This window comes from Chionomys nivalis, chromosome 24 (genome assembly GCF_950005125.1).
Source record: "Chionomys nivalis chromosome 24, mChiNiv1.1, whole genome shotgun sequence".
Classification (NCBI taxonomy): Eukaryota; Metazoa; Chordata; class Mammalia; order Rodentia; family Cricetidae; genus Chionomys; species Chionomys nivalis.
Window position 1 is genome coordinate 47,273,655 of NC_080109.1, and position 12,998 is coordinate 47,286,652.

General features: G+C 39.3%; 1 protein-coding gene across 1 annotated transcript in view; it reads left to right on the forward strand.

Annotated features, from left to right (window-relative positions):
- The window catches only part of Naaladl2 (N-acetylated alpha-linked acidic dipeptidase like 2), a 701,987-nt gene that overhangs the window by 432,274 nt on the left and 256,715 nt on the right, over nucleotides 1-12,998 (forward strand). Inside the window, exon 11 of the mRNA XM_057756897.1 lies at nucleotides 5,359-5,505. Coding sequence (XP_057612880.1) covers nucleotides 5,359-5,505 — 147 coding nt within the window. The remainder of the gene's footprint in view (nucleotides 1-5,358; nucleotides 5,506-12,998) is intronic.

Consider the following 12,998-nt stretch of genomic DNA (forward strand, 5'->3'; position numbering starts at 1 on the left):
ATCTTTCACAAAGACATAAAATCTATATTCTGTTCTGGTTATTAGAGATCCCATGGGGACAGTATCCAGGGGGACTGTGCCTGGATCTCATGTGTTAGCCAGAGGAGAGTATGCGGGGGCAGGGAGGGAGGTAGGGTGCTGTGAGTTTCCAGTAAATCCTCACTTTCACTTAGATGAAATCAGAATGCAGTATTGGGGAGCTCCAGGCTTTGTCTCTCTAGATTAAGCTTGTAATTCAAGAAGAAAGAGTTTAGCATGAGAGTGAGGGACACCAAGCTTGATGAGGACATTTCAGAGAAGAAAAGATACTGGAGGAGTTATCATCCAGTACCTCATTTCAAATCATCATTTCCCTTCAACTGAGAGACAGTTTGGTTCCATGGTATTCAAATGACACTTTGCATATGACTTGAGGAACTCATTCCTTCTTTTGTGGATAAATAGAGGAACCAAATATAATCATTAGACTGGCATAGACACTTCAAGATAGTGCATCTTGAAGAACCTAAGGAGAAAGTCCCTGCTTGCACTTTTGTATATGGAATCGCCAATGCTGGAGGATTTGTAAGAAGGCACCACCATACAGGGAGGGAATTGACCATAAGGGCTGAGCCCTAATGGATGGAACTGACACTCATTAGAAGAGCAATAGACATTGGTTTTTCTGTTCTCAACCACTTGAAGACCCAGGAGAACTACTCTCTGTACCAATCCTCAGCCTCGTTGACTATTACAGTACTTGGATAGCTTTTTCTTAGCCCCCGGATCCGTTAAAAGAGAATTTCTTTTGCTTCAGCTATCCAGTATCTGCCATGCCATCGCTGCTGCCAAGACCGATACATACATGGACGAAATTGTGCTCAGGCAAGGGAGTTGCCCCTGACTCCTGGGAGGACCAGCCCGCACACTACATCCAGAGCTTCATTTGACTGGATAAGGACTTACTTTCCTCAGATCTTAATATCATCCAAGACCACCCTCACAGGTGTACTTAACAATGTGCTTTTTATTGAGACTTTCAGGAATTGAATTAGGTTGGCACACAGAGTCTATAGTAAGTGACACAGGCATGGTATTTGTAGTGAGAAATTATTTTCACTACTGTAAGCAACATGACTGCACTGGGAAAACCACTGTGCTACCAATGAGATGAAGTCACTTTACACAGCTGAGGTTAGAAGATATGACTGAAGTGAAAATAAAGATTTAACTTAATAGTAATAATAGACTGTAATCCTTACCTTTTAAATGCACTTTGCCTGCACAAGCAGTCATTAGGTTTCCTTTGACTAGTGAATGAATTCCTATTCATGCAGGGAAAAAGAATGTGAGATAAATAAAACACTTGAGCTGTTAAACAGTAATGCATCCTTTAAAAGCATTTAAAACCTGTTTTTGAGTTGACACTGTAGTAAGAAGGACATAGAACTCACCATGTAAACTAGCCTGGTCTCACAATGTGGATGATCCTACTGCCTCACCATCCTATGCACTGCAGTTATAGGTGTGAGCTGCCAAGGCAGGATTAAAATGTTTTAATTTATGACACTGAAGTAAAAATAAGGTGAAAAAGCTCAATTATTTGATACTGATTTATTGATTTATTTAGTGATTTACTGATGGCGTAAGTCACAAAATAGTCTCATACCAGTATGGAATTATGATTAATAAAAGAGCTATTTATGTAAGGGGAAAACTTACAGATCACTGTCCTGAGTGAATAGGAGCAGAGTCTAGCATCCGGAAGCAGGAGCCAGAAGCAAAAAAGTGAGAGCAGGGCTACCGCTACTTTTTAAAGCAAAAGAGACCACGTCCAAGTAGGCTGATATCTTAAAGGCTATTGGCTGAAGGGGCAGAAGGAGCTCACACAGCAATTTACTTAAAGCATTGCTCATACTGGCTATTTGCCAAGTATGACTTCACGGGCTACATGGGACAGGATGAGAGAGAGAAATTGCTGAAGCTCTGGGTCATTGCTCTTAAAATCTCCTGACTGCCATATGCACTTCTGTAATAACCTACATGGTAGCCCTCCCCTCCTTGTGGTTCTAGAGCAGAAAATGAGAAAGCAAACTGCACCTGAGGTGGAAGCTCTTTAGGAACTATCTTGGCTTAGGTCCACTAGTGACATCTCCTCTCTTCTACTTCCATTGGTGTCTGGTTGATTATTCTAAAAAGATCCCACAGCAGTACCTATGTCTATCTATATCTATGTCTAATCTATATTTATCTATATCATCTACCAGTCTTACTATCAATAACATGATGTTGGGTGGGAGATGTGAGGGGAAGAATGGGGAACAGTATGAGAGAAAGGATGAGGTATAATAAAATGTACACACATATGGAGAAAGAATAATTACAAATTTAAAGGTATTTAAAAATATTTGTCAGTATGACTTAGTTCCACTTCTCAATTACTATAAATGCTAAGCTAATTTGTGTATATCTCACATATATGCTCATTTACTGAGGTCTTGCTTTGTGACTTCTGAGAATTGGGATGGTAATGTCATTTCAGGTCCTCAGCAGATTTGCATGAAGAAATGAAACAATTGACAGACACAGTTGTTGCCTGAACTTGCATATTTTATGAACTGGAATAAAAATGCTTGTTACCAAACATTAAATCTAGTTCATTTTGAACTCCTTAGATAAAATACTTAATAAGAATTTACTCAGCCTTGTAAATAAATTTAAAAAGTTAATTGACCTGCACAAATTTGCTTGCAACCTTCCATCTCCCACGGTATTTAACTTCTAGGAAAATAAAGCAAACAACACTTTACTCTCCTCTCAGACATTAGTGCTTCTGAGGGTTTAGTCTATTCCAGTCAATTACTTGGTATGAATCAGATGCACTCCACTAAAGTACTCTTTGGAAAACTGAACTTAGCAGCAATATTACCTAGCATCTGATAAGTGAATTTGATATAGTTGGGCTTCTTTCCTTTCCTTTCATTCTTTCTTTTTTTCTCCCTATCTCTCTCCCTTCCTACTTTTCTCTCTTCCTTACTCCTTCCCTCCATCTAATGGTATCAACTAGCTGCTATCCTCTACACTGGCCTATTATTTGACAGAGAAATGCTTCTAACCCAGATTGCACATACAATCCCATAGAAACAGGTAACTCACATTTTCCTGTTAGCTGCTACTAAATTGTAAAAGGAATCAAGAAACCAGAGCCCAGTGCTTGAAAACATGATAATGTAGCTGGAATTTTCTTTGGGCCACCAACCAGCTCCCAAATAAAGACACAAAGACTTATTAGTTATGAATGCCCAGTCATAGCTTAGGCTTGTCCTACTAGCTCTTTTAGCTTTAATTTAGTCTGTTTCTCTTCATCTATGCTTTGCCTCACTGTTTTTTTAACCTTCGTTTCCTTATGTTTGTCCTACTTTTCTGCTTTCTCCATATGTGTCTGTTTTGCCCCTGACATCTCCCTGTTGTGTCTTTTTCTTTTTTCTCGAGCCTAAATTCCTCCTCCTCCTTTCTCTTCCTGCCTGGAAGTTTGCCTATCTCCTCCCTCACTACTGACCATTCAGCTTTTTATTAGACAAATCAGGTATCTTAGGCAGGTAAGGTAAAAGAACAACACATCTTCACATAGTTAAACAAATGCAACACATCTTTGCATAGGTAAAAAAATATTTCCCGTCATGGTATCTGAATACACTCAGATAAGCAGGGGTGGGAAGGAAGAGAAAGGGGAAAGCTGAGAAAAAGGGATGGTATGGAAGTGAACTGATAAAGCCTGTAAAGAACTAGAGAAGCAGACATACAGGCCTGGCACACCACGAGATGTCTAGAGCACTGTCAAAGAGTCAGGGCCAAGGGTCCTCAGAGGGAGGACCTGGTAGGGCCCTAAGTTCTGGATAAAGGGCATAGTCAATAATACTCAGGAATTTGCTATGGCCAGAAGGGATCTCCAGCGGGATCGGCAGCACTCAAACAGTAGTTTTTCGATACTCTGAGTTTGAAGCCAGAGCCTGACGATTGGAATCATGGTACAGAATACGAGCTGGGCTATTCTGGAGCCTTACACCAGTGTCACCAGAACCAAAGGATGCCACGCAGTATTTGAGCCCGCAGGATAAGGCCTATGGTCAGCATACCTGCATCAGTCTTTCAGCTTGCCAGCAGGCATTGTAATAAACTTTAACACTACGTTACTATTCCCCTAGGCAGTTCATATTTCTAAAATAGTCAAGAAAAGACTACTGTAGAGAAACTAATGGGCCTAAGCAGCTCAGTAGACACAGCTCAGAAGAGTTAATCCAGATGACTCATTTACAGAGTGTTTGAACCAATCACAGTCATTTGGTCACTTAGTTTGGACCAACTATCAGTATTGGGCCAATTACAGCAACCATAGTCTTTTGAATCAATAACTGTCTCATTTTATAACCAGTTAGAGTCATTCTTGCACCAGGAAATTGTTTTGTCTCTGGTTAAGGTGGACACAATTCACTGAGGCTTGTGATTACAAGTCTGTTGTAGACAGTCTCTAACAGCACTGGCTGAGGCTGTGCTTCAGAGCACCAGGACAGTCAACTTCCATCTTTTGAATAGTTAGCTGGAGGCGTTCTTGGAGCTTTAAAGATTACTGGTACTGGCATAAAGCTAATCCAGCTGCCTTTTTGTCGCATAGACATTTTGCTTAAAGCATTTCAGAAAAGTTCAATAGCTACTAATTAAGGAGTCAAATGGCTCAATCCACAAGACTTTTGCTTATTTACATGAAGAATAAATGTCAGGAGAGCTGACAAATAAAAAGTTAAAAATTTTATTATGGGCTATTTCTCACCAGAGGCAGCCACCCTTCTGAATACTTTCTTTCCAGTAAATCTTTTGACTGAGGTTTGTTGTGTGGTGTGACCATTTTTTTTTTTGCAGGAAATGGAGCCCAGTTGTGATAACTTTTGCTGGAGCAGAGGGGAGCAGAGCAGCACTGTAACACACTTTGGCCTGGGAAACTTTCCCCTAGTGAAGCAGAGTTGTTACATTCCTAGAGACCTAAGCAGAGCTATAGCAATTCCGCTGGGGAAAATGGCCCCTGTTACACTTGCATTGGGGACACATTTCCTTAGATCAGGGCTGTAAGTTCCTATTTTTACAGTGTCTTTGTAGTATTCCTTGGCTCCCAGCTGCCAGGATACCTTCCCACTGGAGAACAGATTGCTGCCCCTACTTCCAACTGTCCCATTGAAGGGAACACAGCGAAAAGACTGGTCATGTGCATCCCAACATTAGTTCATTGATTTGCTGGTCTTGGGGCCACATTTTGAGTGACACTGACTTGCAAACTATCTGGGAAGCATGAGTAGATGTTGACAATATTTAAACTGTGTTTTTCAGACAAATAAATTCAACTGTACCCGAAAATCTCAGTGCCCAGGAGTCAACGTCAGCTCTGTACAGATACAAGGTGATGCTGATTATTTCATCAACCATCTTGGAGTTCCAGCTGTGCAGTTTACTTATGAGGACATCAAAACACTAGAGGTAATTGTCTCTAAATATGGGAAGCACTCATTTGCAATGTAGCAGATATGCAGATTTTATTTTAACATAGCTTCGTATTCATCTTTCAGACAAAATAGGTCACTGTAGGAAGGGGCTTCATTGTGAAATAATCTTTTTTTCAGAGGCTTTGAAATATCATTTGGAAACATGAGCTTTAAAGAGTATTTGATTCAGTTTAGAAAGACTTACACTGTTGCTCACATTTTAGTAGAGAGCCTCGCAGAAAGAAACATCAGTTGTTGGATTAACATCAGAGCAATTGTAGACTTCAGTGTTGACAGAAGCTCATGGCATGAGCAGAAGACTCTCCTTCTGCGCCCGAGAGGAAATACATTTCTTGTGCTCTGTGTTAATGTGAGTCTTGTGGATTAGCTCTCCAATTTTGTCAACAGTTTGCATTCCTGAAAACTTTTTCTCCAAAGAATAATGTGAAAGTGTGATTCATTTTCACTAACCTTGTTTATCTAGTTTTTGGAACTGATTTCTTTACTATATTTTTCTTTTTGGATTTTTCGAGACAGGGTTTCTCCATAGCTTTTGGTTCCTGTCTTGGAAGTAGCTCTTGTAGACCAGGCTAGCCTCGAACTCACAGAGATCCGCCTGCCTCTGCCTCCCGAGTGCTGGGATTAAAGGTGTGGGCAACCACCACCCGGCCATTCTTTACTATTTCTGAGAATCAGCAAGCTGCTTCCAAGTAAATCTAAACCTTCTTGCACACATTGTTCATGTGTCTGTGAGAGGTTCTGGAAAACCCTGGTTTAGGACATTATTATCTTGACAACACATTGACTACAAAATAGAGTGAAGTGTACTATGGTCCTTAAATGTAGATATGTCTAGGAAAGACTTTTAAGTTATGTTTACATAGACCCATCTCCAGTTATGCAGTTCCTAAATTCTAGTAGACTTGGCAGGGCTTTGTGTTATATTATCCACAGCTCTGTGCTCTACATTCTTGTTTCCCTGGAGACAGTGATTATTATCCACTATTTCATGGAGGCAACAAACTCCAGGAGAATCCTATTGTGGGGAGATTAACTCTGGAAATATAGAGTAATACTTCAGATTTACTTGTTTAAGTTAAGATCTTCATCCACCATCTTGAAACACATTTTAAAATTATTGTTGTTGTTTGTATGAACATGGAGGGTGTGCTTGTCACAGCAGGTATGCAGAATTCGAGGGGAAATTTCAAGGGTAGGTTCACTCCTTTCAAAGTGGACTCTGGAACTCAGTTCAGCTTGTTAGATCTATGTGGCCAGTGCTTTCATCTGCTAGCCATTGCTCTGGCTTCATTCACCAGATTGGAAAAGACGGTATACACATGTAGACGTGCTGGTTCTTTTGCACAAATTCAATATATGCACATTAATAAGTTGATGACCTGCACTGTCACCTGAAGCCATGTTGATATCCTTGGCCTGTGCTGCCCCTGTGGGCTATGGTGGTGTCCATGGCCCATGCAGCAGCAGAGGACTGTGTTGATGTTGGTGGTCTATATTGCTACCTGAGACCATGCTGAGGTCTTTGGCACATTCTGCTTTCTCCAGAGACTGTGTGTAAGTCCAGGATCTGTGCTTCCTTGATTGTAAAAGTCAAGAAAGCTATGTTAGTCTGCAGTATTGATGACTGCAGACTAACAGCTGAGAAAGAAGGACATAAAAGGTTTCTGTGTCAATCCTTACCCCTCTTGCCAAAAAACCAAAACATCTTAGAAAGCCACAGAAGGGAACTCTTAAAAATTGTGAGAAGAGTGTTGAAGAGTAGTTATCCACAGTTGATGGCTTCTGGAAGGGTTATGGCTGGGGAAGGATTCAATTTTGCTTAAGGGGTTTACCACTGGGAGTTTGAATATGCCCTAGTGAGTATATGGGCAACACCAATTGAACTTTCTTTTTCTTCTTTTTATTTTATGCAGGAGTGGGAGATCATGAGGGTTGTGGAGACACATTTGGGAGGACTGGCAACTGAGTGTGCTTGGGGTTCATGATGTGAAATTCCCAAATCAATGAATATATGAAAAACATAAGAAATAACATCTACATTTTCCTGCACAATACCTTTAAATTTCCCTCATCTCTTCAAGTTCTAGCACACTGGCTGCCATCTTGCTCACCAGTTGAATGGTAGCTTCTGTTTTGTGCACCTATCTTATTTTTGTTAAGTTTTCAACCACAAGTGTTCTAGCATAGCTGTGGGACTTGAGTAAATACCCTACAAGGCAAATTAAAAAAAAATACCCAAGTCTCTTGGATTTATTTATTGTTTTTGTTATAAACTGATGGACCCATTAGCTCAGGCTTCTTATTAACTCTTATAACTTATATTAGCTCATTATTCGTGTCTATGTTAGCCATGTGGCTCAGTACCTTATTCAGCGAGGCAGTCACATCTTGTTTCTTCTGTGGCTGGGTCAAGACTATGGAAATGAGCTTTCCTCTTCCCCAAATTCCAGATTTATTTTTTACATAAGTGCTTTTGTTTACTCTGGAACACACTTTCTAGACTGTGCTACGGATTAAATGAGATTGTTCATGAGCTCTGTGCTCATGCTAAGACCCCGTCAACCATCGTGATTAGCACAATTTCTTGTCAGGGTTTAGGGTCCATAGATTAGTGAAATATTGCCAGGTAACTGGGAAGCACACATCCGTGTGTGAGGTAAGAGCTCTTCATCGTTAAGGTGAACAGATGTTTTCTGGGGTTAATCCACTGGAGAATGTGGAGAAGCATATGAGAGGAAGCAGATGGGAAATGAGAAGCAATGCTGTGCTATTATCACTGGGAAACTCCTGGAAGCCAGTGTCTCTCCTACAAAAGGGCCTTATGCTGAAAGACCCAAACAGTGTTACAAACTATACTTAGAATGCTTAACTCTTGTCTTCCAAATCAGTTTTCATTGTATTTGTTTCTACAAAAGTAATTAGTAGAGTCCCCCATGTTTTAATGACAAATGACCTTACTTATGGTGATTCAGTGGGGAGCAGTTTTAAAAATAGATTTGTCCCTCAAAAAATAGGATTGGTTATGATGATATGATTCATGTACACTCTCTGAAGAACAAATATTAACCTTTACTTTCTGTGTTAGCCTATTATAAATATTTGTACACAGCTATTAAGAGGAATTTTAAATATTGAAAAGCTTCATGTAGGATATTAAAATATTTTATTATGCCAATCAGTAAAGTAGTCAAGGAAATTAGATCCTTCTCACAAATTTAATTTTCACATGTTGTGTTTAGAGAAGTATCCCAGAGGGCTAGGAATCAACACTGTTTCTATAGATCTGTTATTTATTAAGTCCATGTGTGTCTGTGCCTCTGATGCTTTACTGATATCTAAGAAACAAAATTGACACAAAATAGTATGTTCCACTCTTACCATCTGAATTTCGACTTTTCTCCACAGGCTCATGTTTTTCGCAGTTGGTCCCCAGCTTATGACACTAATGTGAAGGCTGTATAGGCCTTAGAAGGCCTGGTTTAGTTAAGCAAGGGCTGTTTCTACCTTTTTTCTTTGCTTCCTCTCCTGCTGTTGCGTAAGAAATCTCTCCTATATACTCCCACCACCATAAACTGTTTTGTACCTTCCCTTTTTTATAACTCTATATATGTGAGAAATAAATAAATAAATCTAAAATAAAGATAAGTTCTTAAGTAAACACAGATAAAAATCAACAATGAACAATAAACTGGAATAATTATAACAATGTGCTATTTTAAAGATGTTATCGTTGTTACTGTTGCCGTCGGGAATCATTATTAAATAAGATGTATTGGAGTAATAGGACAGAGAACCTAACTCCTGATGAGTAAAACACTACAAGAAGTTGCATGGGAAGCTGAGCTCCACTGGGTAAACAGACACATTTTAAGCAGGACAGAACACAGTAGTATTCATCGAGCTACAAAGATCGGCATGCAAATGAAAGTTTACTGCTTATTTCTGAAACTTCCCACTTAGTATTTTTGCACCGAAGTTGACTATAGTTAACTGAACTGGTGAAAACAAATCCCTGAATACATGGGGACCTCTTTACATTTAGCTACAGCAATTGAACCACATGAAAATTAAATTTTAGAAAAATAAGCTATTGCAAAGGGATAGTTTGCTACACACATTAATATTATTGGTTTTGCTTTTAATGAAATCAAGCAGTTAAAAATATGTATTGAAATTTTGTGCATTACTTATATTCTCAGGTGAAACTTTTCTTCCTCCTTTCAGTGCATTCAAATGCATCACCTGATATTGCATAAAGCACAGTTCGTCTTTGCCTTTCCTCTGCATCTTTAGCTTTCCAGTAACTAAAGCTCACAAATCCACAGGAATCAACATATTTGCCAAATGGCAGTCGATTCCTTCTTCTAAGATATTGCCCTATTAATTGAAACATACCTGGCTTTCAAGTTCATTTAAATAAGTTTTTAAACACTGCTGCACCTGTTAGTAGAAGCATTCTTCACAGTTTAAATAGAAAATAGAGATTGCCGCAGAGAAAATGAGAAGACAGATGCTTTCCAATTAAGGGTGTAGTATTTATGACAAGTGGTGGTCCAAGCACATTGCTTCAGTCACTTACCAACTGTCTGACATAATTTTTGCTCTAGATTTGTGTTTTTATTCTCTTCAAGGCTTGTCAGAGGCCCCACCTTTCCTAGTGCATCATAAGATCTTTATGCTCACCAAGTTTTATAGCACTGTTCAAGCTCCGGTTCCTCACTCTGCTTAATTTTGTATTTCTTGCACTTCCACTTGAGAAATTCCATTTTAAGCCCAATATACCTATAATCCAGGGCTTAATATTTTCATAATAATGAGTTTAAAGTGTATTATGGCTTTTAAATAGTAAGAGAAATGTCATAATTGTTTCAACATCATTAGCGAGCATCAAAGACATAGTGAAATATATTAATTTTCTTTAAAAGCTGAATGAATTTATGATGAATTTAACTCTTAGACCAATATACAGAAACGTTTATATATGTGCAGTTATAAACTTTTAACAATCAGTAATTTTGTGGGGAAAAGCTGACAATTCATTTTTACATCAAATGCAGTAGCAAAATGCATGCATATCCAAACAAGGATATGAGTTTACATATTTTTTGCTTTATTCTGATCAGAAGAGCAAAGTTTTTTATATAAATTACTACGTCTATTTTCTGTTCTAAACATAGTCATGGCATTTTTAGGTTAACAAATGATTGCCATTCAATAGTCAGTTCAAAATTCCAGACTTCAAAAACTAGAATAATTGCCATTTATTTCTACATATGCTCTACTAATATTTTGCAATATCTTATAGAAGCAATCCATAAAAGTTTTTCAACTTAAATTCCAGTCCCAGTTCCCCCTCCCTCCCTTTCTCTGACCCCCTTCCCCTTTATCCAGCCCCCATCTGCTCTTGATGCAGGAGGTGGAGGGGTGAGGTAAGGCCTCCCTTGGGAAGTCAACAAAGTCTGGCATACCAAGTTGAGGCAGGACCAAGCCCCTCCCCACTGTATCAAGACAGAGCAAAATATCTCACCATTAGTTATGGTCTCAAAAAAAGCCAATTCATGCACCCAGGATAAGTCCTGGTACCACTACTAGGTGCCCCCTTCAACAGTTCAAGCCACATAATTGACCCCTACATTCAGAGGGCTAATTTCAGTCCCATGCAGGCTCCCCAGCTGTTGGCCCAGAGTCCATGAGCTCCCACTAGCTCAGGTCAGACTTTCCCAATTATGATCTTACCCCTATCCCCTTATTCATATGAACCTCCTTCCTTCTCTTCAACTGAACTCCAAGAGCTCAGTCCAGTGCTTAGCTGGTGGACACTGCATCTGCTTCCATCAGTTACTAGATGTAGGTTCTATGGTGACAATTAGGGTAATCACTAATCTGATTATAGAGGAAGGCCATTTCAGGCACCCTCTCCACTATTTCTAGGAGTCTTAGCTGGGTCATCCTTGTGAATTCCTGGGAATGTCCCTAGCACCAGGTTTCTCCCTACCTCCATAATGGCTACCTCTATCTCTTTCATTGCTCTTCCTCTCTTTCCTTCTGCCAACTCAGCCATGTTAGGTCCTCATGTTCCCATCTTCCATCTCCTCCCTTCTACTTCCTCTCCCAGTTTATCCAGGAAATCTTAATAAGTGGCATTTTGAAACTTTTCTATTTAAAATGCTGTCATTGGAAACAAAAAAGGAAGGTTTCTTTAATGTCTAGAACCATAGTCATAGCTTATTTGAGAAAACCTAATCACGTTATCACTTCAAAATAGATGGTATTGTTATTTTCTCATTTGTGTCTCTAAGAGTCTCCAACTGTGTCTACATCTACAGGCACTAAGGATCCTCTTCCATTATAAGTTTTGCTTTATAAATAATACAACATTAATACTATACTTTAGTTAGCATTGCTATAATATTTATACATTTAAATATAAATATTGCATAATTATTAATAATTAACTTAAATATAATATGAATTAATGGAAATAGCTGGAAAATTTGGAAATTAATCAAGTATTAGGGAACCATTTCATAGGCCTACTGCTTGGTGGCAAGCATTAGAACCTGGGTGATATTCCATAATCAAATTAAAATCTGAGTGTGGTGGTGCATGCTTTTAATCACAGCACTGTGAAGGCAGAGACAGAAATACTACTGAGGTTCCGTGATTAAGCCCTGCTTAATCCAATGAATCCCCAAGTCCCAGTGAGAGATTCTGTTTCATAATAAGGTGAATTATTTCTGAGGGAGACACATAGTGTTGATCTTGTGGCTTCCACATGTATGTGCACACATATAAGTACATATGTATTAATACATACAGTCCTGTACACAGACCTGCATAAGAACACAAAAATAAAAATACGGATGCTGTGGGACAATGGAATTGTTTTTTATTAAAAATTTCCACCTTCTCCTCGCCTCCTTTTTCCCTCCCCCTCCCCCCACTCTCCACCCCCCCCCTCCAGTCTGAAGAGAAGTCAGGGTTCACTGCCCTGTGGGAAGTCCAAGGTTCTCCCCCCTCCATCCAGGTCTAGGAAAGTGAGCATCCAAACAGGCTAGGTTTCCACAAAGTCAGTGCATACAGTAGGATCAAAACCCAGTGCCATTGTCCTTGGCTTCTCAATGGAATTTTATCCTGCCATTTGTATTGTTTTTAATAAAACGTTGATTGGCCAGTAGCCTGGTAGGAAGTTTAGGCGGGGCCTCCAGGCAAGAATTAGAGGCAAAGCAAAGAGAATTCTGGGAAGGGGGAAGTTTTAATCTGCAGTTGTGATCCAGATATAGAGGAAGCAAGATGTGACTGCCTCGCTAAATAAGCTACTAAGCCATATGGCTAACACAATCAAGAATTATGGGCTAATATAAGTTATATGATTAGTGATTATTCTAATTTAATAAGAAGCCAAAGATACTATGCCAATCAGGTTATAACTAATGTAGACCTCTGCGTAATTCTTTGGGACTGCAG